Source organism: Marmota monax, unplaced genomic scaffold, assembly GCF_021218885.2.
Source record: "Marmota monax isolate L192 unplaced genomic scaffold, Marmota_monax_Labrador192_F-V1.1 WCK01_AAM20220418_F8-fsc00021, whole genome shotgun sequence".
NCBI classification, from domain to species: Eukaryota; Metazoa; Chordata; class Mammalia; order Rodentia; family Sciuridae; genus Marmota; species Marmota monax.
The window spans coordinates 20,641,878-20,667,448 of NW_026695228.1; the positions used below are offsets into that span (position 1 = coordinate 20,641,878).

Below are 25,571 nucleotides of genomic sequence, written 5' to 3' on the forward strand. Positions count from 1 at the left end.
TCTGGTCCCCGGAGAGTGGCAACTAGAAGTCCAGGTCCAAGAGACGCAGGACCCCTGGGACCTGCCCTGGGTCATGGTCCCCGAGTGTTGAACAAATGTCTAGAGGGGACCAGGGAGGGCCTCACAGTAGCTGTACGCTGCATCTGAGGACATGGGGCACCCTCTGGGTGGCAAGAGGAGTGTGGGGACTATTGATGCCACTCGACAAGGAGGAAGCTGCAGATCAGAGAAGGGAGGTGACTTCTTCCGAGGGCACAGCTGGTGGCCCAGCAGGGACTCAAACCTGGAAGCTGGTCAGAGCCAGAGGGGGCCCCGGGGGCCCCTGAGCAGGAACTGGGGGCTGAGCCGGTGGCTCTCCCGAGGGACACTAGGCGGGTGTGGAGTCCTCTGGACTCATGTGGCCCAGTGTGAGGGAGTGAAGGCCTTGGCACTCGGAGGTGGCCTGAGGTTAAACCCACAGTCCTGGCCACTGTGACCCACGCATGCCAGGGTCCCCCTGCATGTGGGGACTGCAGAGAATCCCAGGCATCAAGGACACACTCGGCTCCATGTTCAAATGTTTTATCTCCATGTCGTAACAACGTACCGTACAAAAGCTGCGCCCAGCCTGGCGGGCGGGCAGCGGGGTCCCGGGCAGTGTAGAAAACAGGGCACTCGTCCCAAGAGACCGAGGGGGAGCTTACAGTCGAGGAAAAACAAATCGAAACCCAACATGATCGGGAGGAGCCTGAACCTGGTCAGTGGAGGTACCGTGGGCAGTGTCGCAGCGGTCACCCGGGGGCGCAGCCCTGGAGGCCTGGGCTCGGGGCAGGCGCTCACCAGTTTATTTTTGACTCTTGTCGCGGCCTGTCAGGCGACGGTTTCACTTCAGTGTCGGGAGGGGAAGTTGGGGTCCGTGGGGCGGGTCCCGCCCGGCCCCGAGGGTCGCGGCCGAGGTTCTTGGGAGCAGCCGAGCGAAGTTCCTTCCTGCCCTGACCCCAGGTCTATGGCTTAAAAATCGGGGCGCCCAGGCCGGGGCCGCGCAGCCCGGGGGCCTCTGTAAACATGGAGGTGCAGCCGGGAGGGGCTCCAGGGACTGCGGGGGCGGGGCGAGGGGCGCCGTCCAGGGACAGGGGGTGGAGGGGCAGGACCCCCAACGTGGAAACAGAGACAGAGACCAGGAACGGAGGGGAGGCTGGGAAGAGGGCAGAGCGAGCGGGTGGGGACCCTGGGGGCTGGTCTGTCCTGGGCTCAGCGCGCGGCGGGCGGCGGCCCGGGGCCGGGGGCGCGCACGGGGTGGGCCAGGGTGACGGGCAGCGCGTCGTTGTGCTGCACCAGGGACGCCTGCTGGTAGTGCAGCACCAGCTCCTTCAGCGACCCGTACAGGTTGTAGGGCTCTGCGAAGCCGAAGCCGGTGGCCGTGCGGTAGATGACACAGTGCTTGGTGTCACCGTCCACCCTGAGAGGGACAAGGGCCGGTCAAGAAGCGCCGTTGCCTTTCCCCTGTCGCCTCGGGGCCCCTTCCCCCCACGCCCCCGGCCAGCCTCCTCCTGGGAAGCTGAGGGGCTGTCCTCTAAGGGCCCGGCGCACAGTAGGTGCTCAATAAGGGCTCTCCCGGCCCGCGCGAGGCACTCACACCACGGAGCAGGCGTAGCAGCCGCGCTGGCTGCTCTCACGGATGAGGAAGGTGCCGTCGCGCTTGCCGCTGAGCATCTCCTCGGCCTGGGTGCGGTTGATCTTGCCCACGTACCACGTGCGCTCCTCGTGGTGGGGGAGGTCCTCCTCGTCCTCCATCAGAGCGTACTGGCTGGGGGGAGGGCAGGGACGGGGCCTGGTCACTCATCTGCAGCCCCCGCCCGGGCAGCGCTTCCTCTCTGGCGAGCTCCCGCTCCTCCTTCACAGCCCGCGCCACAGGTCCCTGGTCTAAGGAGCACCCTCCCCTCCTCCTCCAGGTAGTCACTCACTCCTCTGTTTCGTTTTTGATCCCCAACCACTCATTGATCTTCTTCTGCCGGGCACCTTTTTGGGTAAGCCACCTGAGGACCAAGAAGAAAGAGGACGGTGGGCACCTGCTGCTCCGCGGCGAAACAGGGAGGGCACCCAGCAGGCCCGGGCAGCCCCGTGGGAGGCAGCTAGGCTAGGAGGCGGGATAAATTCTATCCCAAAACAAGGTGACCTTGACCTGGTCAAGGGCCGCTGGTTCCCCGAGCGCTGCTTGCTAGCCGCCTCTCCTGTCCACTGACCTTCACATTTAGGAGGCCCTGAACCCCCCCAGCCTGGGGAAGGCCTTATCACCACGCCCGGAGAGATCAGTCCTGGGGGCCGCCGCACTGCTGTTGGCCTTTGTCCAGCAAAGCTGTCTGTCTGCCCTGTGCCTCGGCTTCCCCAGCTAAGGGCAAACTTGGCAAAGAGCTTGGAAAGGAATAAATGCGCTAATATGCACGCGCGCTGGGCAGGGCGCCTGGCCGCGCACTTGGAGAGGTGGACAGAGGCTGCGGCTGCCGCCAGGGGGCAGAGCGCAGCGCCTGCGAGACCAGGGCTCCCGGGTCAGAGGCCCAGGGAGCAGCAGCCCTGCTGGCCGAGAGGGAGGGGACCCCGGGGCCAGCGAGGGGTCCTCAGGGGCTAGGCGGGGCCGCGTGGTGAGCAAGGGCACAGGCCAGGCCCGGGGACTGCACTCACACGAGGTACTGGTCGCGGATCTTGCGCAGCTGCATGAGGTCGGGCTTGAGGCTGTTCATGCGCTTGTCGATCTCGCGGTTGTCCGAGGCCTGGGCCCGCAGGTCCTGCTCCAGCTTTGTGCGACTTTCGTGGATCTCCGCGATGCGGGACTTGAGCCGCTCCGAGTTCAGCAGGATCCTGGGGGTGGGCCGGGGAAGGGTCAGTGGCGTCAGGTGGCTCCAGGGCTCTCGAGAACCTTCTGTGCGCCAGGCTACACTGCGAGCCTCTAAGCCTGCGCACAGCAGACCCCACCAGCCCGCCGCCGCCACCCCCTGGCAGCGCGCCTCACCGCTGCATCTCCTTCTCGTTGCCCTCGCGCCGGAAGCGCTCCAGGTACTCCTTGCTGCACTTCTCCTGCGTCTGGCCCTGCTCCTCGAAGATCTTGATGGTCTCGTTGAAGGCCTCGATTGCTGTGCGCTTCATCTGCAGCTCCTGGAGAGGGGCAAAGCAGAGTACCCCTAGGGACTCCTCAGGAGGATGAAGGGCGACCTCATCTCTGATACAGAGACCCTGCTCAAACTGTTCTCTACCGGGACACCTTCCTGGAACACTTAGTCTAGTGGAAGACAACGAACTCCTATTCAGCCTTCAAAACCTTCCTCCTGGCTGGGGAGACAGCTCAGTTGGCCTCCCATGCACAGGCACCGGGTTCCACCCCCAGACCACAAACAAAACAAAAACCAAGCCCCCACTCTCCAACTTCCCCTTTCCTTTGGGCACCTTAAAAACCCCTGGACTTTTTTTTTTTTAATACTTTTTTAGTTGTAGCTGGACACAATCTACTTATTTTACTTATTTATTTTTATGCGGTGCTGAAGGTTGAACCCAGGGCCTCACGCATGTTAGGCGAGTGCCCCACCGCTGAGCCGCAGCCCCAGCCCAGACACTAAGCATTTTCTATGCATGTCTTTCAATTGGCAGAGACAGGACATTCTTTCTGACTCCGTTGTCTCTCAACTTGCAGAAAGAGGCATATTAATTCAGCCCTTGGGCTGGGCACCGTGTGCATGCCTGCAACCCCATCAACTTGGGTGGCTGAGGCAGGAGGACTGCAAGTTCGAGGCCAGCCTAAGCAACTTAGCAATACTCTATGCTACTTAGTGAGATCCTGTCTCAAAAAATAATAATAAAAAGAGCGGAGGAGTGGCTTTGTGGCAAGGTGCCCCTGGTTTCAACCCCTAGTATTCCCCCACCGATACAGTCCTTGAGTGACAAAACCTCCTTTTAAAAAAATGCCCCCCATTCCTGTGACCTCCTGCCCTCGGGCCCAGGTCTTCATCAGGTTGTTATCGTTCAGAGTCACACCCTGGCTAAGGAGCACCGAGAAGTAACCCAGGTCCTGGGTTCCACAGCGCAGAGGGGAAAGAAACCCAGTCCCAGAGAGGCACGGAGGCTCTCGGCGGGACCTCCAGGTCCTGCTACGGCCACTCTGTTTTTTTTAACCACATGCGCCAGGCCACCTGTCCTCATGGCCTCGGGTCGTCCCTTTGGCTCCTGGCCTCGCTGGGCCGGGGCCCTGGCTCCCGAGCGCAGGAGTACCTGGGAGGTGCGCGTGTACTCCTCGTAGAGCTGGTCGTACTCGCGGCTCTTGTCCTGGTACTGCTGGTGGTAGACCTTGAGCTGGGCGCCCACCGCCTCCACGCTGTCCTCCTTGACCACCTGGTCCTGGAGACACCACGGGGTCAGGGGAGACCCAAGATTGGGCGAGGCCACCCCTGGGGCCAGAGGCCCTGGAACCAGCCAGGCGCTTCCCACCCTGGCCCCGCCTGGCACGGACCTGCTGGTACTTGGACACGGGGTAGAGGAGCCGCGTGTCCAATTTGGCGTTGTACTGGGCCAGGGACTCGTGGCGGTAGTGGGTGATGAGGTCCACCACGGAGCAGAAGGTGAGCGGCTCTGAGAAGCCGTAGTGGCCGTCGCGGTGGAACACCTTGATCAGCTTGTTGTTACCGCCTTTCCTACAGCAGGGAGGGTGGGCCGTTGGCACCCAGCAGGACCTGGCCAAGCCCCCTGCCCTCCAGCCAACACCACGCACAGCCCCTGTGCAACCCCTAGAGAGCCCGAGGGGACAGGCCCACCTGAGGGTGAGCGTGTACTCCCCTTGGATCTTGCTGGATGCATCTCGAACCAGAAAGGTTCCATCTGGGGTGTCCCGGAGTTTCTCGTTCACCTCCTCCCTGTGGGGACATCCAGGGAAGAGCTGCCGATCTGGACACCCTACACCCCAAGTGGCATCTCCTGGGTCCCCAGCCCCACCCCAGAGACCCTACCTGGAGATGTCCCCCCAGTACCACTCTGCGTCCTGCAGGGAAGGTGGGCTCCCCCCATTGGCCAGGCCTGTGGGGGCTGGCTTTGCCTTGGATGGTTTAGGTGGCAGTGCTGGGGGACAGGAAAACAAATGCAGAGTAAGCACCAACTGTATACTGCAGCCGTCTCCCACTGCAATGGGGCCTGTTCATACCGGCAGGGCCCCAGATCCGCAATCACGGTCCCCCAGGAGTACAACTGACAATCATTTTTTAAAAGGGGGGGCGGTGTTACCTGGAGGTGTGACCTCCTGCTCTTCCAGGTGTTCCTGCAGCAGCTTCTCCACCAGCAGTGGGGGGAAGGTGGGGCTGGACTCACTCCTGGGGGAACGGGAGCATGGTGAGGGCCGGGAGGGTCGGTCCTGGCTTCACATGGTGGTGGGCACACTTGGGGGTCATTATACACGAAGGTATGTACAGGGAAGAGGAGTAGGTGACACCCGCAGGTAGGCGAGGCCAAGTCCTGCCTAGTGTGTGCAGTCCCCAAGGACACAGAGAAGACCAAGAGAGGGCACCTGACCCCGCACAGACCTGTCTCCTCGCCCCCGCCCCAGGTCTTTTCTGGATCCCTCCCGCAGGCTCAGGCGCAGCCCCGCCCCTTCTGCTCCACTCAGCCCCGCCCCTATGGCGCTGCTGCTCACCCGTCGGGCGCGCCCCCTGGCGGCGGTGAGGGTGGCTGCGTGCGCAGCAGCAGCGGCCCAAAGGTGGCCCCCAGGGCGCGGATGGCAGGGCCCGGGGCTGGGGCGTGACGGGCCACCCGGCCCAGGTGCTGGAGTAGGAAGCGCAGCGTGAGAGCGTGGTGCAGCGGCAGCGTCGGGGGTTCCAGCACCGGCCCCACGGGCCCCGCAGCCTCTGAGAACAGACGGCCAGGGCTGGGTGAGCCGGGGCGGGCGACCGCCTACCCACCCTCCGCCAGTCCCCTCCCTGTCCCTGGCTCCCCGGCAGGCTCACCCCGCAGAGCCCGGCTGGCTTCTGCTGAGGCCTCAGGTGTCACGAGGGGCGTGGGCAAGGCCAGCAGGAAGCCCTTAATGCCATCCGACAAGGTAGCAGCGTCCCACTGATCCACGTCGCTCAGGGACCAGTCTGCGGGTGCAGGGGACATGCCAGCGGCTGTTACCGGGGTGGGGGCCCCGCAGAGATACCGCCGCCGGCTGCCCCCATCCCTGCCCACGGAGGCTCCCCTCACCTGTGCGCGGGGCGGGCAGCTCGGGCCGGCAGTGGGGTTCGCTGTCCAGCCCTGGAGGGTCAGGGGACAAGTGAGTCAGGTCTTAAATGTTGCCCGACCCCACGGAAGGATCGGGTGGCCACTCAACCCCAGCAGACTGGCTTTGGAGCCCAGAGATACGGTTAAGAGGAGGAGAGGGGGTAAGGAGGGAGACCTCCCAAGGGCACTATGCGCCACCTCCGGGTCCAGCGCCACCCAGGCGCCCCCCAGCCCAGTGCTCCCAGGCTCAGCTTCCTCAGCGCAGCCTCCGGGCAGCCCTGTGTGGGGTTTTGTAAGCAGGGGTCCGGGCCAGGCTGAGGCTCACCTATCTGTTCAAAGGTCTCCACGAGCTTCACCAGAATGGGGGGTGCCGCGTCAGGTGGGGAGAACTGCTCAGGCAGGTCGGGGAGTGTGAGGCCTGGTAGGGGACAGCAGGTTGGTGAGGTCCCTGGAAGGACCCTGTCCCTCTGCCCAGTGGAGCTCGGTTCAAATGGCTCCAGGCAGGACCCGGCTCAGACCAGCACCCAGCACCTGGACCACCCCGGGGAGGCCGGAGGGGAAGAGGCGCCAGGAGGGCTGAACTGATGGGAGGCCATTTTCTGGAGTAAGAGACATCAAGAGGTCACACCGCTTCAGAGGCCAGGCTGAAGAGTGGCCATGCCAAAATATGTCCAAGCCCTGGCCCCAGGACCTGCAGCTCTTTGGAAGTAGGGTCTTTACAGGTAGAATAAAGGGAAATCTGGCCCAGAGCAGGTCATCCTGGATCTAGGGTGGCCCTAAGCCACCAGCTGGTGTCTAAAGAAGGCCATGTGAAGACAGCTGCAGAGACTGGAGTGAGCCAGGCCTAGCCCAGGAATGGCTGCAGACACCAGGAGGCGGCAGAGCAAGAAGAGACCACCCGACTTCCTGCGGAGGGAGCAGGCCCTGATTTTGGATTCCTGGGTTCTAGAAACATGACAGAGGGCATTTCTACTGTCCAGAGTCACAGAAAGAAAAGCAGCCTACCCCATCTGCCTGTTTTCCCTCGAAGAAACCGAGGGCCAGAGAAGGCAGGTCGGGCACCCAGAGTCGCACAGCAACTGCGGCAGAGCCCCAAACCTGCTGTTAGTTTCAGTGGCTGCCCTTAGGGGATTCTTCTTTCTTTGAAGGTGCTGAGGATGGAACCCAGGGCCTCACACGAGCTAGGGGAGCTCTCTACCACTGAGCCGCATCCCAGCCCGTCTCTCCTTTTTTGATATAAATGGGAAAAAAAAAGTGATTGAGAAAGAAAAGAAGGAAACATGCCTCTGACCCGCTATTCCAGTGACCCTTCCTCACCTCCTAAGTCATTGTGCTTCTAAATTCTCTTCCCTTTTAGAAAAGGCTGGAACCCCTCCCAGTGGGCGGGCGCCAGGGTCTGGGGCCAACACCCCCCACCCTGTGTTCCCGCGGGGTCCTCTGTGCGCTGGCCTCCCGCCCCAGCAGGCTCCTGCTGCTGCGCCATCATTTGATGCGGCTCTGGCCCTCGGCAGGACGCCCTGGCACAGGGCAGGGGCAAGCTGGGGCCTGTGGGGCTGCTGAGTGACAGGCCAGGTGGGGCCTGGAGCCGGCAGAGGCCCAGCTGCGTGGAATGTGCCAAAAAAAAAAGAAAGAAAGAAAAAGAAAAGGAAAAAACAAAAAAACAGCAGGAGAGGCGGCGGGCACTGGCCGGGCCCTGGTTCTGCAAATTCAACCCAGAGACCACCAGGGACCCGTGTGCAAGTGGAGCCCGAGCACCCGGAGATCAGGCCCTGCCCCCATTTTACAGATGAGGAACTGGGGCTCAGAGAGGCCGGGCCTCCCATGGACGCTGGCCAGGTAGGCCCAGGAGGCCCTGATCGGGCTGATGGTGGAAACCTGCCTCCACTGGCTCCCGGGGGGTCCCAGCCGCCCAGAGCAGCAGGGCCACAGGGCGCACAGACCAGAGCTGCCATTTCCTGAGGGGAAGCCCAGCTCTGCGGAGGGCAGCCTGGCACGTCACGGCCCTGGACGTTTGGAGGGTGAGACTGGGCAGCTGCCCCGAGTGGAGACGGTGTGGGGGCTGGAGTGAGGCCAGGCAGAGGGAGGCGGCTGTTACCAGGGGGAGAGGCAGAGTCTGGCCTGGAGCCCGGATGGGGCCGCCTCCTGCTCCTTCAGGCCTGGGCCCTGGAGACGCCAGATGCTGTGAGGCCCAAGCCAAGCTGGAAACCTCTGCGTCCCCCTTCTGCCCCCTGCTGTGGGACTCCGTCCTGAGCATCTGGGGACAGTGCAGAGCAGCCTGGCGCCCCCTGGGGCCTTGGCCTCCCTGGGGACTGACCCTGAGTACTTTGGTCTCAACCTGTCCATGGGCTTCCTTGGCTGCGGGAGGGCTGGATCAGGCCAGGCTGGTCCTCAGCACCTCCTCACCACAACGGGGGCCTCCGTTTCCTGGCCGGAACCCACAGCCCCTGCCTGCCCCACATTCCTCAGTGCCCCGGCCTCTCTGCTCCGGGCACCCTCCTGGGAAGTGGGGATGGCTCCTTTCTACCGAGCACCCCAACCTCTTGGGTTTTGGCTCCCTTGATTTTAAAAACCAAGTAAAATCAAAGGGGTTCTACCAGGAACCCCATCTGCAAACTGTAGGATGAAGCTAGATCAGGCCTCTGAATCCTATGAACACTCACTGTCCATGCCCCCTGTGGGCCACCTTCCTCAGCACTCCTCACTGTGCTGAGCCTGCCAGCGTCCCCTGAACCTGCCATCGCTATGTCACCACCCTCACCCTTGCTGTGCCCACTGCCTGGGTTCCTCTAACCCCAGCTCCTCCCTGCAAGCCTTCCGCACAGCCTCTGCCACCAATTATCACCTTCCCATCATGTCTTGAATTAGAAGTCCTGTGAGGGCAGGGCCAGGCTTTGTGTCCAGTGCTGACTGACAGCAGCACCCCATACACACAGCTAATAAACGACCAATATCCTTATTCCTCCGCCCCTGAGAGAGACTCCAGTGCCTCCTTGCAGAGAAGAAAAGACTGAGGGTCCAAGTGGACATCCTCTTCCTAAAGTTTCTGCCTGCTGCTCACCTGGTTCGGGGGGCCCATCCCGGGGCCTGGCAGGAAGTGGGCGGGGGCCTCGTGGTCGAGGGCCTGGCCGGGCCAGAGCCACAGGCCCCAGGAACTCCACGTAGGTGCCAGGGAAGTCACCTCGCTGTCGGGTGCGCTCATTGAGGCCAGGCATCCAGCCTACACTCTGTGGGCAGCGCTCACCGCCCTCCGCCACGCCCAGTGCCTGCAGTGCAGCCCGGCTCACCACCAGCACGTCGCCGGGTAGCAGCTCCAGGTCCTCTGGCCGCTCCCGGCGGAACGGGTACAGTGCGCGGTACTGGAAGCCGTCGGCCATGCTGGGTGCGGTGTGATGGGATGGTCAGGCAGCTGCTCGGGGCCCTGACGGCCCCATCCACTGGGTGGGCTTGGGGTGCTCAGGCCTCGATTTCCAGCAGAAGTCAAAGGCGACCCTGGGGGCCGCTCATGCCTGGCTCCGCACCATCATTCCATGACTCCGTGACGGCCACTTGTTGCTGTGTCCACCATGCGCCAGCTGCAGGGCGGGGGTTGGTGCAGTGATTGCAGTTCACTTGGCCACTGCGTTCCCCATGGGAGAGGGGCGCTGGAGCAGGCAGATCACTCCCTCAGGAGAGGGGCCATCAGTGCCCGAGGCTGGCAGCTCCTCCAGCTGTACCAGGTGAGGGAGCCGGGGGAGCCAAGGGCACAGGTTGCCACCATGCTTGGCCAGGGTCGCTGACCTGCAGGTGGACAGGGCAGTGATAGTCAGATGATGCATACCCTTGACACAGAGATGGGCCCAAATCCAAATCCTGGGCCGGAAGCCCCTGAATCGCTGGGTGGCCTTGGGTGCCCTTCCTGTCCTCAGTTTCCCCGTTTGTATAATGGGTGCATTAGCAGCCCTCCCTCAGGGCTGTGGGGAGTGGAGCTGGACAAACTTCATGCTCAGGGGCTGGGGATGTGGCTCAAGCGGTAGCGCGCTCGCCTGGCATGCGTGCGGCCCGGGTTCGATCCTCAGCACCACATACCAACAAAGATGTTGTGTCCGCCGAGAACTAAAAAATAAATATTAAACTTCTCTCTCTCTATAAAAAAAAAAAAAAAAAACCAAAAAAAAAAACTTCATGCTCAGCTGAGCGAGCTCCTCATCCTCGTTCGAGATGGGAACCAGGCTCAGAGCAGGGAGGTCTCTGTATGGCCACTCCGTGGGCCAGGGAGCAGCAGGGACTCACACCCAGGCCCAGATGGAGCTGAGGCGGTGGCAGTCACATGGCCAGTGGCGCTCAGAGCAAGCAGGGTGAAATGGGAGCCACTCAAAGTACTTGGGGGCCGGTGGAGCAGAGGAGGAGGCAGCAGAGGGTGCACAGCGTAGGGCGGGAGGGCCAGGGAAAGCCCTTGGCACCTGCAGAGTAAGTCCAAGCACAGGACTTCCAGTCTCTGCAGGGGAGCAGGCAGGGGGCTGGGGGTGTCCCTAGCTTGGCTATCTGGGGCCCACAATAGGTGCAAAAAGTAGGGGGGGAGGTGTGGCAAAGAGCCAGCCAGACCTTGGCTGCAGGGTAGGACAGGGAGCCAGGAGAGGGTGGACAGGAGGAGGGCACTGTGGCCGCCAAGGGAGGTAGATGCCAGGTGCTGAGTGATGACCGTCCCCCAGGAGCTCAGGCCTGGAGGAGCAGAGATGGGGCCATGTTCCCAGCCCCAGCCCTGCAGATCTGGTTCTCCTGTGAGGATGGGGCCGGGGCGGGGTGTGCAGTCTAGAGAATCTGCCTCAGAGCTAAGAGGGCGCACCAGGCCCCTCCCAGCCTCTGCAAAGGTACATGCGAAGGCCTGGCAGCAGCAAGTCGCTTGCCAAGAGTTCAGGTGGCTAGAAGAAAAGGCGCCATCCAACAACGGCCTCGTGCCAAGGGTCTGGGGTTTTGCCCCAGGCCACAGAGACTGTCAGGAGGTGTCCGAGCACAGAGCCGGGGCTCCACGTTCTCAGGTGCCCGAATAAACCAGCTCTCTGAACCTGGTCACCCACATTCTACAGGTGGGGAAACTGAGGCCCGGATATGAAATGTCCAGGAAACCTCCTGGATCCACCTGCCTGGCCGCCCCCGCGCCCCGGTGTGCACGCGTTTGCACACGCTGGGGAAACGGCGCTCCCCGGCGCTCCCCGAATTCGAGAGGCGAGGGAGCCCCCGCAGGGCTGGGGGCTCCGCGGGTGGACGCACTGCCTGCGTGCTCACGCAGACGCACACTCGGGCCTGCGTGGACCCCGCAGCCCAGCCAGGAGACCGGAAGTGGGATCGACCCCAGACCCTCCTGCACCCCATTGTGCCCCAGTGCTGGGCGCCCCTCGTTACCGCTCGAGGCCACACTCCAGACGGGGCCTTCTTGCATGGGGGACCGCGGCTCAGGCCCCGGATCTCCGCCGCGAAATCCCCCGTTCCGTCCCGACCGTCCCGGGCAGGTTGCACGGCTGCGGAGGGAGCCCGACGCCACCCCTTCCCTGCGGCCCCCCAATTCCCGCGGGGCCCGATGCAGCCCGCGCCCTTGGTCCGGCTTCCACAGGGGCCCTGTAATCTGCCTAGGAGCCCCGCATTCAGTGCACTCCCAGCCCCTCCTGCCACGACGGCCACTAGGGACTCACCTGGTCGCGACCGCCACCGCCGCCGCCGCCGCGGCCGCCGTCACGTTGAGCCGAATCCGCCCCGTGGCTCCACCGCGGCCGCCGTCGCCGCAGCCGCGGGATCCCCTCGTCAGCCGCCGCCGCGGTTCCGAGCGGCCGGGCCCGCCCCCGGCGGAAATGGACGAGCGCATTCGGGCCGGCGAGTTCACCAAGACCTAGGCGGAGCCGGGGCGGGGAGAACGCCTGAGTGATTCCGGAAAGAGCCGAACGTACTCCCGCGGGACTGGCCGGCTGGAGGTTACAGCGAGACAGCCGAACAGTTACGGAAGTAGCCGAATAAGATCGGGTCGGTGGAAGCTGGACTCGGCAGGAGCAAAAGACCCCCGAGCGGGTCCGGAAATAGCCGAACACGCTCCAGCTGGTTTGGTGGAACAGAGGCTGAGCTGAGAGACCGCGGGAGTTGCTGGAAAGAACCAAGCGTGCTTCGTCCCAAACGGAGACTCTGGGAATTTAGGCCCAGAGGCTACCGTCAAATTCCGGAAGTTTCCGAAGCATGGACGGTTCTAGACGGCGGGTGAGGGGGACTCAGGTTCAGGAAAGTGGGCAACGGGAACGGGGGAAGGGCTTGCCACCGAAAACAGCCGAGTTGGAGGCGTTTCCATGGCAACCAGGAGCGTCCGGAAACAGCCGAAAAATCTCGAGTCCCGGCCGGAGCAAGAACGTGGCTGACTTGGGCACACATCCACGATTGTTTCCGGAAACAGCTGAAGACACTCGGAACTGGGGGCGTGACCAAGGATGTTTCTCAGACTGTCCAGAGCTCCGGAAATAGCCGATAGCACTCGGGCTGGGTTCGGGGTGGGGCACAGTGCATGGCACAGCCCAAGCAAAGATCAGAATACAAAGGACACGACGATGGCTTGTCTTTATTAACATAGCTCAGGACTCCAGACGAGTGTCTGAAGGTTTTGTTTGTTTTGGGGAAAAGGCGGCGGGTCTCGTAGTGTTGCTCAGGCTGGTTTCGAACTCCCGGGTTCAAGGGATTTTTCCGCCCCAGCCCCTTAGAGTAGCAGAGGCTACTCGTACCTGGCAGGCTGAAGGTTTTAAGGGTAGTTCCCATGATGGGCACTCCTAGGGAAAGGGTAGCAGGGGGCCAGGGTCAGAGAAGATGCCAGGGAGAGAATCAAGGGCATCTTCAGTCTCCATAACCCATTTCACATGACTTTGAACCGAGTAAATTTTCTCCCCATTCCCGTCCTTCGTCCCCTTTGCAGCCCCTCACAAATAGACATGAGACCTCCTCTTTGTAAGTGTGGCTTTTATTCACTGCCAGCTCCAGGATGGACGGAGGGGCGAGTCATGCACAGCCGAGGTCTGCCCTTCAACACCAGGCAGCGCGAGGGCTCAGGGAGGAATGCAGAGCAGGCTGCAGCGCGGGAATCTCCCTCACCAGGGGGTGTGGAGCAGTCTCACCAGCTGCCTCCCAGATGCCCAGCGGGTCACCCGCAGCATCACTGGGAAAGAACTGAGGCTAGAATCTGCTGTAGCTGACACCGTTCAAGCTCTCTTGATGATACTGCCTGCAACAGGGCCTGGCAGATGCTCTCTTCTACCAGGACCCTCCCTGGGCCATCCTGGGCCAAGTCTCTGCCCCTTGCTGGGCCTCAGCTGCTTGGACTGTACAATAGAGATAACAATACCACTTCCAGCCTTCTAGAGGCAGGCAGAGGGAGAAGCCATGAGTAAAAGCGCTTGGCACACAGTAGGTGCTTAATAAATAGTCATTGGGATTAGTCTTGTAAACACAAGGAAACTCAGGCACAGAGTGGGAAAGCCATTTTCCCAGAGCCACACAGTGAAGCTGAAATTCAAACCTGGGTCTTGTTGCCCTCAGCTGGCCTTCCTCATGGAACCTCTTCCCAGGGAGGCTCTGACACTGAAGGACCTGCTGACGGATGTTTCAGACATATCATGGTCAAGGGCTCACTCTGGTGGACCTTGAACACATGGGATTTTGTCCAGAGTAGACACCCCCTCCTTGGCAGTAGCCTTTGAGGCCTGTGCCTCCCAGGGCATTGGGGACACCTGCCAGTGGAGTAGGAGACCTCTGTCTAGACCTGGTGATCTCCTACTCATCCATCAAAGCCCCAGCTCCCACACCCACTACTTCCTCCAGGCTGGAGCCTGCAGGATTGGAGGCGGACTCTAGCAAGGATGGATTGGGGACGGCAGCTATGACAGTGGGAAGTGACCCTCAGAAGTCCAGTCCATCACTGAGATTAGATTGTTTTGGGGGAAGCGCAATTTGTGGACCCTCCAGGTCATATCCAAACCCGGCCTGGACAGGTGAGCTTGGTTGCATCCTCTCAAATCAATCTTGGGTTGGAAATGGGATCAGGACGGACACACACACACACACACACACACTTTGAAAGTACAGACAAACTAGAAAACACAAACACACACGACTTGTCCAAAGTGCTTCCTTCTCAGCCCAGAGGGCAGGGTCTGTAGTCGGGGTCTCAGGTGCCTGGGGCCAGACCTGGCAGCCGCTTCCGAGGAACGGCCAGTCTGACTATTGCTTATAAAAAGTAATAAATTAGTTGCAAGGACTCGCTGCTATTTACAACGTCGCCCGCGGCCCCCATCCCTGCTCCTCCTGCCCCACGGCCACCAGAATACGAGGGAGGGAGGCGCAGTCTCCACCCTCCAGCAAGGACCGAGATGGCTTCTGCCTTCTAGGTGTCGCAGGCTGATGTGTCAGTCTCCATCCAGGCGTGACTTGACGGAAAAAGACAGCACGAAGAACGCGTGGCTTCGAGGCCCGGGAGCGGCGGCTGGGCTCAGTCCTTCGCGGCCGGGGCTCCGGGCGCGCTCTCGGCGCCTTCCACGGCGATCTGCGGCACCGCGGCGAGCAGCACAGCGCCCTCCTCCGGCGGCTCGTCGAAGCTCACCTCCTGCACCGCCTCCTGCTTCTTGAAGGAGTCTCGGCGCTCGGACAGGTGCAGCCGCCGCATCACCACCAGCTCCGAGTCCTGCCCGCGGCTGCGGCGCCCGGGCTCCGCATCCAGCCGCTCTCCTGTGCCCAGCTTGTCGGCTGACTGGCCCCGACGCAGCCGCGGGGACCGGGGGGTGGGGTGCCCCGGCAGGGGCGAGGGCGAGCGCGGTGGGGCTGCAGCCACGGGTGGACAGGCCAGCGGGGACGGAGGGATGCTGCTCGTGGACTTGCGGCGGCCAGTCTTGTGGCGTGGTGGCCCCAGTTTGGCAGCCAGGCCATGCAGGGAGCTGGGGCGGGTGTGGCCAGCAGCGGCTGGGGAGGCAGGGCTGCTGGAGCTCGGGGACACGCTGGGTGGGGATGCGGTATCTGTGGGTGACAGGCACAGGTCAGAGCCACCAGCCTCAATGTCCCCAGCCTGCAGGTGGGGCCCTGGGACCGACCAAACCTGCCAAAGCCCACATCTTTCACCGTTGCCACCCATCTGCACAGGGCCCTTCCCTTGGCCTAGATTCGGGGAACTCCTACTCAACCATCAAAGCCCAGCCCTCTCGCTCCTTGCTCCAAGAAGCCTTCCCTGCCTCCCCTCTGAATTGCCTCAGTTTCTCCCTCCTTCAGGTCTGACCCTTTCCCAGTGGCGTCTGTGTCTTTTTGGTGGGGAATGGGGGGGGGTGGGGGGTATGGGGTGGTTGGGGGATTGAGCCAGTGGTGCTCTACCACTGAGCCACATCCCTGGCCCTTTTAATATTTTGAGACAGGGTTTTACAAAGTTGCTTATGGGGATTTACTAAATTGCTGAGGCTGGCCTCCAACTTGTGAACCTCCTGTCTCAGCCGCCAGAGCTGCTGGGATTATAGGCAGGTGCCACCGCACAGGCTTTTTAAAAAAAAATGGTACTGAGGACTGATCCGAGGGTCTTTCACATGCTAGGCAAATGATGGACCACTGAGCCATACCCCCAGCCCTTTTTAATTTTATTTTGAGACAGGGTCTTGCTAAGTTGCCCAGGCTGGCCTTGAACTTGTGATGCTCCTGCCTCAGCCCCCTGAGCAGCTGAGACTACAGGTGTGAGCCACTTAGCCCAGATCTGTCTACCTTTTGAAGACTAGGGGCTCTCAGGTCAAGCCAACAATCTTCCCAACACCCAGACCAGCCCTCCCCACCCAGTTCAGTCTCCATGGCCCCCTGTCGCCCCCCATTTTAAACTCAGATTTTTGGCGGGATCTTGTTCCCTAAAGCGCCAGCAGCTGCCTCCTGCTTCCCCTTCTGCTCCACGGCTCAGGGTGTTCCTCGGCTGGGCACCCCTTCCCCGACCCCCACATCTGTCTCTGGCCACCTCAGGTTGCCTTTTAGGCCCTAGGAGGCGGGAAGGCTCCAGGTGGTCACCCCTGTCCCCAGTCCTGCTGCCTCCTTCCTGGGGACCAGCCTTCTGGGGAGGCTGGGTGCGCACCCACCTGCTGGGGCATCGGGGGCGGGGCTGCGGCAGGGCGTGGTGGGGCTGGGGGAGAGGCTGTGCGTGGGCGAGCCCGGGAGGCTCTCGCTGGAGGACAGCGAGTGGTGGAGGCCGGAGGAGAAGCTGCGGCTGGTGTGCAGCGCGGAGGCGGGCTGCTTGGAGATCTTCTTGAAGAGCGACTTTCGCCTGGGGACCGTGCGGAGGACACGATGAGCAACGGGAAGTGGGTGCCTGCGCCCCGCGTCCCCCGCAGCCTGCCGCTCACCGGTCCTGGGTCTCCCGCCGACGGCTCCGCTTGCTCCGGCGAGCCATGCGGCCCTTGGCCACGTTCTTCCGCGCCGGGCCCACCTTGATGGACGTGTTCTCCAGGGCCGTGGTCCGCAGGGAGAGCTTGTTACCGCTCTGTGGATAGATGGCAGGGTCGCCTGCGGGCCCCTGTGCTCTGGCGCTGGGATCCGCCAGGCGACCCAGCTCCGTCCCCAGCACTGAAGGCCCTCCAGCTCCGCCTCCCAGGGCCCGGCGGTCCGGGCTGGGGTGGAGCCCGGGGCCCTGCGCACCAGACAAGGCGTGGGCCACCGAGCCCCCCCCCCCCATCCATCCATTTCTTTGCCCAGTGTCCCCCCTTCCCTGTCCACACACCCCTCACCTCATGGCCTGCCACCCACAAGGTCAAAGACACAGCCCACGGTCTCTGCCCCGCCACCTGGAGCCATCCACGGCCCCATGTGGTCCCGGGAGCTACCAGCAGCGCCCGCCTCGGCCCCTCCCCGTTGCTCATCCGTGTCCTACGCATGGTCCTAGGTTGGCTGCCCGTGGCCACAGGGGGCTGGGGCGAGCCACACAGGATGGCCAGGGGGCAGGATGGCTTCTGGCAGGTCACAAGGGGGCAGAGGGAGGGGGTCGCGAGGCCCAGAGCGGACGCTGCGCGGGCACCTTCAGCAGCAGCTCCACCACGTCCATGTGCACCAGCCCCAGCACCGACTCCCCGTTGATGTGCGTGAGCAGGTCGCCGGCGCGCAGGCCCGCCTCCTGGGCGGGGCTCCCGTCCTCCACGCTCTGGGGACAGGGGGACAAGGCTCAGGGCTGGCACCCCACGTCCCAGGGCCCCAGCTGCTGCCCTCACAGGCCTCGGCTTCCCTGCGCTGGGCAGTGGGGGGCATCGGTGCCCCTGCCACCGTGCGCCCCTGCCACGGTGACCAGGGGCAGGGCGGAGACAGACACCGACTCCAGCTGCCTCTGCCACTGGTGGGAGCCACACTCGCAGGACACCCTGCTGTCCCCACTCACCCTGGGTGCCCCCCCACTCACCCAGACAACGTGGTGCACGGTGTAGACGTCACTGTCACCCATGTAGACGCGGATGGCCCGCAAGCTGAAGCCGTACTTCTTGCCCGAGCTGTGGATGACGATGGGGGGCCGCAGGCTGCCGCACACGGGGGACGGGTCCCGGCTGGGCGAGGAGTCTCGGGAGGACGGGTTCGAGGACAGGGAGCGCGGGGACAGGGGGCTCATGAGGGGGCCGCCGCTGCCATCATCTGTGGGCATCGAGAGGTCACTCCCTGTGGGTCCCCACGGGGCAGCCTCCTCCCCCACGGTGGGCGCGGTGGCCGCCTGGCAGCCGCGGGGTACCTAGCACAGACACCCCCAGGCCTGGAGCTGGTCCCCAGGCGCCAGTGCTTCCTCCTCTAGGGCTCAGCCCAAGGGGACCCGCGGGACCCCCTCCCAGCTCCTGAGTCCCTAGCCACAGCTGTCCTGGGCCTGCTGGTGACACACACCTGGGTAGCACCAGGCCAAGATGGAGCCTCAGCTGTTACCTGCTGTGATGATGAGCGACAGGGCAGAGACGGACGCTGACTTGGGCACACGTCCCCCGCTGCCCCCGCCACTGCTGGGGGAGGCCCGGGACTTCTCGGGCCCCGGGTCTCTCGGGCCCCCGAGGCGGCGGCCCCGGCCGGCATCCAGGGGCCGGGGCGTGGAGTGGCGGGCCCCCGTGCTGTTGCTCCGCAGGCGCGCGTGGCTCAGGGCCGCTGTGTCAGCTGAGGGGGGTCGGCGAGGTCACCCGGCGCCCCACCTTCCCGGTTGGCATACACACAGCCGGGCCCCCGCCTCGTTCCCTGTCCCTGCACACCCTTCCCGAACTGCGCCCAGGAGAACGCCACGGAGTCCCCTCCCTTTCCTGAAGGCATCTTCTCTCCCTCCCAGTGGGACCTCTGTCTCTTCTTGGGGCTCCCCAACCCCATCTTGACCCTATGAAGCTGGGGCTGTCGCCCTCTAGATCGTGGCTCCAGGGGCCTGAGGCCTCCCTGGGGCCCGGCCTCTCCTGGTGTCGGTGGGAGCCCTGGGGACTCCTGTGCACCGCAAAAGCCCCCTGCAAACAGCCCCCTTCTGGGAAAGTTCACGACCTCCTGCCCCCGGGCCCCCTTACCGGAAAGGCTTGAGGGCTTGGGCATCACTGGGGTGGCTGGTGGAGGGGGGTCCGGCTCCCCCAGGATGAAGACGGGTTTCTTAGGGTCCCCAGAGGCTGCGCCTGCTCCCTCGTCCTCTGAAGAGAAGGCAAACTTGGGCATCGTGTCTAGGCTAATGGTGCTCAGGAGGGATGGGCTGGGGCCCCGCTCAGGCTGCGACGAAGATGAGTGACAGGAGGAACCAGAGGACGTCCAGGACCTTAGCCTGCGGGGAGGGAGAGCCGCGTCCCTCTGACCAGGTGCCTGCACCCCAGCATACGTGGCCCCTCCCGGCCATGTCTCACTCAGCCTGGAGGCTGAGGCAATACAGGTGCAAATACAGGGGAGGCCTCTGTAGTGCCTGGAGAACTCCTATTTGACCTTTAAAACCCAGCCTCCAACGCCCATTCTCCAGCAGACACTGATTGTTTCTGTTGGGTCTGGGCTTTGAAGGATGAATAGGAGTTTGTTAACAAGACATTCTGGACAGAAGGAACAGTGTAAGCAAAAGCCCAGCAGTGTGATGGTGCACAGCTGCTTTAATTTTTGGTTCGATTAGGAATGCGATTAGGAGTGAGGTTAGGAGGGGTCTGATAATCTGGCCAATGTGTCTGACCCTTTTCTACTGGGCCACTGGGAAGCTCCTTCAACCTCAGCAGGCTGGGAGGTTGGATCTGCCTACACCCTTGCCCCACCTACCGGACTTCAGTGCTCGGCCGACGGCCATTCTCCCCTTCACTGCTGCGCTCCCACCCTTCCTCCCGGTCCTCACTGTAGCTCCTTTCAGTGAAGGTAGGCGTGGGCTGGACGGCCAGGAACTCAGAGCTGCTGTAGACCTGACAGGCAGCGAAAGACCACAGGGATGATGATGGCGAGGGCCGCCGCAGCCACAGCCGCACCAGGGCCCGGCCAGGCAGCGCACCTCCTCGACGCCTGGTGCCTCCGTTTAACTCCCTCCATCGCCATCTCCCCAAAGACAATGGTCTTTAGCTTGATGTACAGATGAGGAAACTGAGGCTCAGAGTGGCTGGCCACTAGGGTCAGAGTCTCATCCAGGGCTCAGCCCAAAGCAGAGAGATTTCTGACCAAACTTTAAATAAAGGGAGGCATTTAACATAAGCTTGTTGGAGTGAAGAATAACACCCAGCACAGCACCCAGTACTCAGCACAGCACCCAGCACAGCATCCAGGGCTGTCACCACAAGGAAGAAGCACCCCAAGTGTCCTCCAGCAGATGGCTGACCAACAGAACATGGTCCAGCCACACAGAAGAACCCTCTGAGCCGTAAAGGGCAGAAGCACCAATACGGAACACAAGGTGAATGGACCCCGAAAACATGACGCTGAGTGACAGAAGCCAGCCAAAGGCCACGTGGCGTGGAATGTCCAGAACAGGTGTGTCCATGGGGACAGGAAGCAGATCAGGGGCTACAGGTGCTGGCGGGGGCTGAGGGTGCTGGCAGGGACGGGGTCTCCTTTAGGGTGGTGCTGATGCTCTGGAGCTGGACAGGGCTGGGGTTGACACACTGTGACTGTGCTGAACGCTACTAAGTTGTGCACTTCAGAGTGGCCGAAACGTGAGCTTTGTTGTATGTGTTTTATTGCAATTTAAAAAACACACACACCGGGCGCGGAGGTGCACGCCTGCCATCCTGGCACTCGGGAGGCTGAGGCAGGAGGATCACGAGTTCAAAGCCAGCCTCGGAAAGCGAGGCCCTAAGCAACTCAGTGAGACCCTGTCTCTAAATAAAATGCAAAATAGGGCTGGGGATGGGCTCAGTGGTTGAGTGTCCCTAAGTTCAATCCCTGATTCAAACAAACAAACAAACAAAAAACCCTACACCCAGAAAAGCTAGCAGACAGACAGACACCTTGCAACACTTCCTGCCACGGCCACACCCCAGCCCGGCCCACCTTGCTGAACCGGTGGGAGCAGGAGGAGAACTGGGGGATCTCAGTGGAGGACTCCTCGTCGTTGGTCTCCTCATCCTCGGAGCCCAGGTGGCGGTACCGTTCTGAACGCGCTGTGGGAGGGAGAGGCACGTGAAGCCACCGATTGCCCAGAGGTGTCCCCAAGGGCTGGGAGGCGATGCAGGGAGGGCACGCCAGGGCAAAGGCCCTGCCCGGTGGGTCTAGGGACCCTGGGCAGGAATTCTTGTCTCTGAGCCTTGGATTCCTCACCCTTGAAACGGGTCCAGAATTAGATAAAACTGTCTTTCAAATGCAAAGGATTTTCCCCATTTCACCAAAGAGGAAACAGATGCTCAGAGAAGACCTCTGACATGCAGTAAGTTCTGGATAAGGCGCAGGAAACAGCGCCCTTGCTCTGTGCCTGGCAGCAGCCTCAAATGGGGAGAAGGGTTGTCTGGGTCCTCAGGCAGTCCCCTGAGGAGTCCCCTCCATGAAAACTCAGCAGGGTGTCCCCTTCTCCTCTGAGGAGGACGTCCTGGCCGACAGCCGGGCACCGGGGACTGTCCCCCACCCCGGGGACCCTCTGGACCACGTACTGTCGAAGTAGCTGGTGTCGTCCTCGGCTTCCAGCTGCGGGACAAACTCAGCCTTGTGTCGCAGGAGCCCCGCCCAGTCCAGGGCCAGGAAGAAGGGGTGCTGCTTCACCTCGTGGGTGCCGCCTGCAGACATGCGGCCTGAGCCCGGGTCCCGGCCACGCCCCGCAGCCCCGCAGCCTGAACGTGCCGCGGCCCAGGCAGGACTGGAAACCCGGGCCAGGAACCCGCCACCGCGCGGAGCCAACAGCCGGCTCGGCCCAGGCCGGCCCCGCTCCAGGGCCTGTCCCTGCTGGATCCTGGATCCCCTGGGCGGCCCCCCTCCCAGGACTTCAGGACACGGCCCCCGACGACAGCACAGGCCCAAATCCTTCCTCAGCCTCAGTGTCCCCTGTGAGCCCCAGACCCCACAGCTCTCGGAGGCCACGTGCCCTGGTGCACTCCTACGCGACCCTCAAAACCCCAGCTCCAGCCTCCCCCTCCAGGCAGCTGCCCCAGGGCAGCTCTCTCCCAGGGCTCATCCCCACTCCCCGTCCCTGGGCCCTGAGTCCCGAGCGGACACTCTCCCGACCCTCCCCGCCTGCGTACCGGTGCCCAGCCGGTCCAGGGGGCTCTGCCGCAGCAGCCTGGTGATGAGGTCCTGGGCATCGGCAGGGAGGGCCTCGTCCCCCTCGGGCCATATGATCTCATCTAAAACGAGGGGAGGGGTGAGGCGCCTTCCACCACCTCCCCGCCTCTCTGTGCTCCTGGCCCTGGGTTCCCTTGTGCCCCTAACGCCTGATGGACACCCCGCAGCGGTGCCCTCCTCCCGAGCCTTTCTGTCTTCTGTCCCTGCAGCTCGACCAGCTCCTCGGCAACAGCCACCTGCCCCGGGGCTGTCCTGTTCCCCTCCTGGGCACTCTCCGCCTCTAGAGTTGCCTTTTCTTTTGTGCGGTGCTGGGTGGAGCGGCCTCACGAGCTGGGCAGGCGCTCTACTGCTCGGCCACACCCCAGCCTTTTTTTGGGAGACATTGCTACATTGCTGAGGCTGGCCTCCAACTTGTAATCCTCCTGCCTCAGCCTCCCAAGCTGTAGGGATTGGAGGACTGCTCCACCGCCCCTGACTCCTCTCTCTGATTGTCCATCTGCCTGCTGGACAGGGAGCACCATGATGGTGAAGCCGTCCATCCCTCTCACCCTGGACCGTGTCCCCAGGGCACACTGTCAGGGGTCGATCCTCAGGCAGGGCCATTATTTCCCAACCCGAGGGGGACCCAGGAGGGCTGAGACCAGGGCTGGGGAGGGAACGCACCGCTGACCACCTGGCCGAAGAGTTCTTCAGGGGTGTCTCCGAAGAAGGGCACGCAGCCCACGAGGAATTCATAGAGGACGATCCCCATGGCCCACCAGTCCACCGGCTTCCCGTAGCCCTGGCGGAAGATCACCTCGGGGGCGATGTACTCGGGGGTCCCGCACACCTGGCGGGCACAGCGGGGAGCTGAGGGTGGCCCAGCCCAGGAGGGTCCCAGGAGGGAGCAGGGGAGGCCAGGCTGGCCACGGGGTGGGCAGAACTCGAGGGGTCGTTTGTCTCCATTTTCCGGCATCCCAGGGGCCGCCCCGCGCCGGCTCTCACCTGCTTGTCCACAAACTCGCGGGCGTCCTTCTCAATGTGGCCCTCGTAGAGGTTGGTGGCCATGCTCATGAGGCCAATTTTGGACAGGCCGAAATCGGTCAGCTTGATGTGGCCGAGGGAGGTGATGAGCAGGCTGTGGGCATGGGCAGAGCGCTCAGGTGGGCGACGCGAAGTCACCTGCCTGTCACCCGGCGCAGCTCCCAGGGCGCCCAGGCCTGCACCTCCCCGCCAGGGCCACTGGAAGAGCACGGGTCCCAGGCTGTGTCACAAGGCTCTCTGTGGCCCGACAGGGTGTGTCTGGTGTCACTGCTGAACACCTACTGTATACAGTTGGCCCTCTGTACCCATGGTTCCGCATCCACAGAGACAACGGACTGTGGACTGAAAAATATTTTAAAAATATGTGTCTACACCGGACACGCACAGACACGCTCTGGCCCTCGGTCCCTGAACAAGGCAGGACAGCAACGGCAGGTGTCCTGCAGGCCCGGTGAGGCCCTGAGAGGACTGGGGCAGACAGGAGGACGCGTGTGGGTTATTTTGAAACTGCTGCATTTTATAAAAGAGACTCTGCCGATTTGGGTATCTGTAGGGACCCTGATCTCAAGCCCCCGGGGACACCAGGCTTGGCTGCGCCCTGCTGTTCAGAACAGTTTCCTAGAGCTGGGCGTGCTGCTGCCCACCGTAGGCTCAGCTACTCAGGAGGCCGAGGTGGGAGGACTTCTTGGGCCCACAAGTTCAAGGCCAGCCTGGGCAATGCAGCGGGACCTGCTCTCAAAAAAAAAAAAGTTCTGGGGCAGGGGACGCAGCTCAGAGGAGGAGCACTTGCCTGGTGCATGTGAGGCACTGGGTTCGAGTCTCAGTACCACATATAAATAAATAAATAAAAGATGTATCAATAATTTAAAAAAACTTAAAAAATTAGTTTCTGGAAAGTTCATGCTGTATGTTCATCATTTAGTGAAGCATTTATTTGTTACCAACTGGGTACCCTGGCTCTATAAAGCAATTATGTACACCTACTATGAACACCACTGTTGCTCTCTTTTCTTTCTTTTTAGGGGAATATTGGCGATCGAACTCAGGGGCACTCGACCACTGAGCCACACCCCCAGCCCTATTTTGTTTTTTATTCAGAGACAGGGTCTCACTGAGTTGCTGAGGCTGGCTTTGAACTCACGATCCTCCTGCCTCAACCTCCTGAGCCACTGGGATGACAGGCGTGTGCCACCTCGCCTGGTGCCTTTTCTTTTCTTTCTAGTGCTGGGGATGGACCCAGGGCTTGCACGTGATAGGCAAATGCTCCACCAATGACACCCCAGCCCTAAAAACTGCTTCATAACCCCCACATCAGCGTGTGGAGTCCCTCCTACTTTGGTTTGGGTTCCTTAGAGCACAGAGCCAAGCCAGATGCAGAGCAGATGTCAAGTCACACACGCACAGGGAAGGGCTGGGGGCCGGGCGCTCACTTGTCGGGCTTGAGGTCGCGGTGCACGATGCCGTAGTTGTGCAGGTACTCGAGCGCCAGCACCGTCTCCGCGAAGTACATGCGGGCCATGTCCACGGGCAGCGGGCCCATGTTCTTCAGGAGGGTGGCGCAGTCACCGCCTGGGGGAGGGGTGCACATACATACTGCAGGTGCCTACTAAGTGCTGCTCTCCCCTCTGTACCAGCCACTCCACACGCGCACACTCCCTAGCTTTGGGTCGGAGGCGCTGTAATGCAGGTACCCCTCCGGCAGGTGGGGCTCCAGAGCAATGCAGGCCGCACGGACATGCGCAGTAGCTGCGTGCCCTCCACTCCTCTCCCGACATCCCACTGCACTCCCAGCAGGGGCTCCTGAGAGTCCCCCAGGGCAGGCTGGAGCCGGCAGGGGGCAGGGCGGCGCTGTGGGGGAGCCCCTGCCGGAGCAGGCAGGATGGGAACCCCACCTTCCACGTACTCCATGACCATGCACAGGTGGCGCCGCGTCTCGAAGGAGCAGAACATGCTGACCACAAAGGGGTTCTCGGCGAAGGTGAGGATGTCGCGCTCCACGAACACCTGCTGGATCTGGTTGCGCAGGATCAAGTTCTGCTTATTGATCTTCTTGATGGCGAAGCGCTGCCGCGTGTCACGGTGTCGCACCAGGTAGACAGCCCTGGGGGTGGGGCGCTGGCTGAGCCCCAGGCCCCAGTGGGTCCGCCCCTCCCAAAGCTGCCACCCTCCGCTGCTGTCATGCAAACGGTGGCTCCTGTGTATTGGCCCCGGATTATTCATTTCATTTTTCATAATTAATGGACACATAATTGTACTTATACTATGGGGCACAGTGTGATCACTGGATGCACGTACACGGACATGTAAGAATGGGGGCACTTCAGCCTCCTTGAACAGCCAGCATTTTTCTTTTTTTTACTTTTTTATTTTGACGTGTGTGGTGCTCTGGATTGAACCCAGGGCTGCTTACTACCGAGCTCCATCCCCAGCCCTTTTTTATTTTTTATTTTAAGACAGGGTCTTGCTAAGTTGCTGAAACTGGCCTCGAACTTTCGATCCTCCTGCCTCAGCCTCCCAAGTCGCTGGGATAATAGGCATGAGCTACTGCACTTGGGCGCATTGATCATTTCTTTGTGTTGGGAGCCTTAGAACTCTTCTCTTAAAAAAATTATGGGCTGGGGGGATGTGGCTCAAGTGGTAGCGCGCTCACCTAGCATGCGTGAGGCACTGGG

The 25,571-nt window shown here is 62.1% G+C and overlaps 2 protein-coding genes across 20 annotated transcripts in view; both read right to left on the minus strand.

Moving 5' to 3' along the window:
- Nucleotides 1–545: 545 nt before the first annotated feature.
- Pik3r2 (phosphoinositide-3-kinase regulatory subunit 2) lies at nt 546–11,998 on the minus strand. The gene is made up of 16 exons (XM_046437159.1): nt 11,874–11,998; nt 9,266–9,984; nt 6,533–6,625; nt 6,190–6,240; nt 5,955–6,086; nt 5,645–5,855; nt 5,239–5,324; nt 4,968–5,076; nt 4,776–4,874; nt 4,475–4,655; nt 4,237–4,362; nt 2,987–3,129; nt 2,659–2,835; nt 1,944–2,015; nt 1,616–1,786; nt 546–1,438 (listed from the first exon to the last, which is right to left on the minus strand). The coding sequence occupies exons 2-16, from the start codon at nt 9,579–9,581 to the stop codon at nt 1,231–1,233; spliced, it is 2,175 nt and encodes a 724-aa protein (XP_046293115.1). The 5' UTR covers nt 9,582–9,984; nt 11,874–11,998; the 3' UTR covers nt 546–1,230.
- A 1,155-nt stretch (nt 11,999–13,153) lies between these two features.
- Nucleotides 13,154–25,571, minus strand: part of Mast3 (microtubule associated serine/threonine kinase 3) — a 33,418-nt gene continuing 21,000 nt past the window's right edge. For 18 of the 19 annotated variants that reach the window (XM_046437156.2, XM_046437155.2, XM_046437147.1 and 15 more), the window contains 15 exons: nt 24,792–25,000; nt 24,330–24,468; nt 22,861–22,993; nt 22,540–22,705; nt 21,837–21,938; nt 21,252–21,374; nt 20,659–20,768; nt 19,444–19,580; nt 18,726–18,970; nt 18,115–18,336; nt 17,609–17,835; nt 17,234–17,356; nt 16,566–16,702; nt 16,302–16,486; nt 13,154–15,216 (listed from right to left, as the gene is read on the minus strand). In XM_046437156.2, coding sequence (XP_046293112.1) covers nt 14,696–15,216; nt 16,302–16,486; nt 16,566–16,702; nt 17,234–17,356; nt 17,609–17,835; nt 18,115–18,336; nt 18,726–18,970; nt 19,444–19,580; nt 20,659–20,768; nt 21,252–21,374; nt 21,837–21,938; nt 22,540–22,705; nt 22,861–22,993; nt 24,330–24,468; nt 24,792–25,000 — 2,779 coding nt within the window. In that variant the 3' untranslated portion in view covers nt 13,154–14,695. The remainder of the gene's footprint in view (nt 15,217–16,301; nt 16,487–16,565; nt 16,703–17,233; nt 17,357–17,608; nt 17,836–18,114; nt 18,337–18,725; nt 18,971–19,443; nt 19,581–20,658; nt 20,769–21,251; nt 21,375–21,836; nt 21,939–22,539; nt 22,706–22,860; nt 22,994–24,329; nt 24,469–24,791; nt 25,001–25,571) is intronic. The other variant, XM_058576545.1, reaches the window with a different exon arrangement.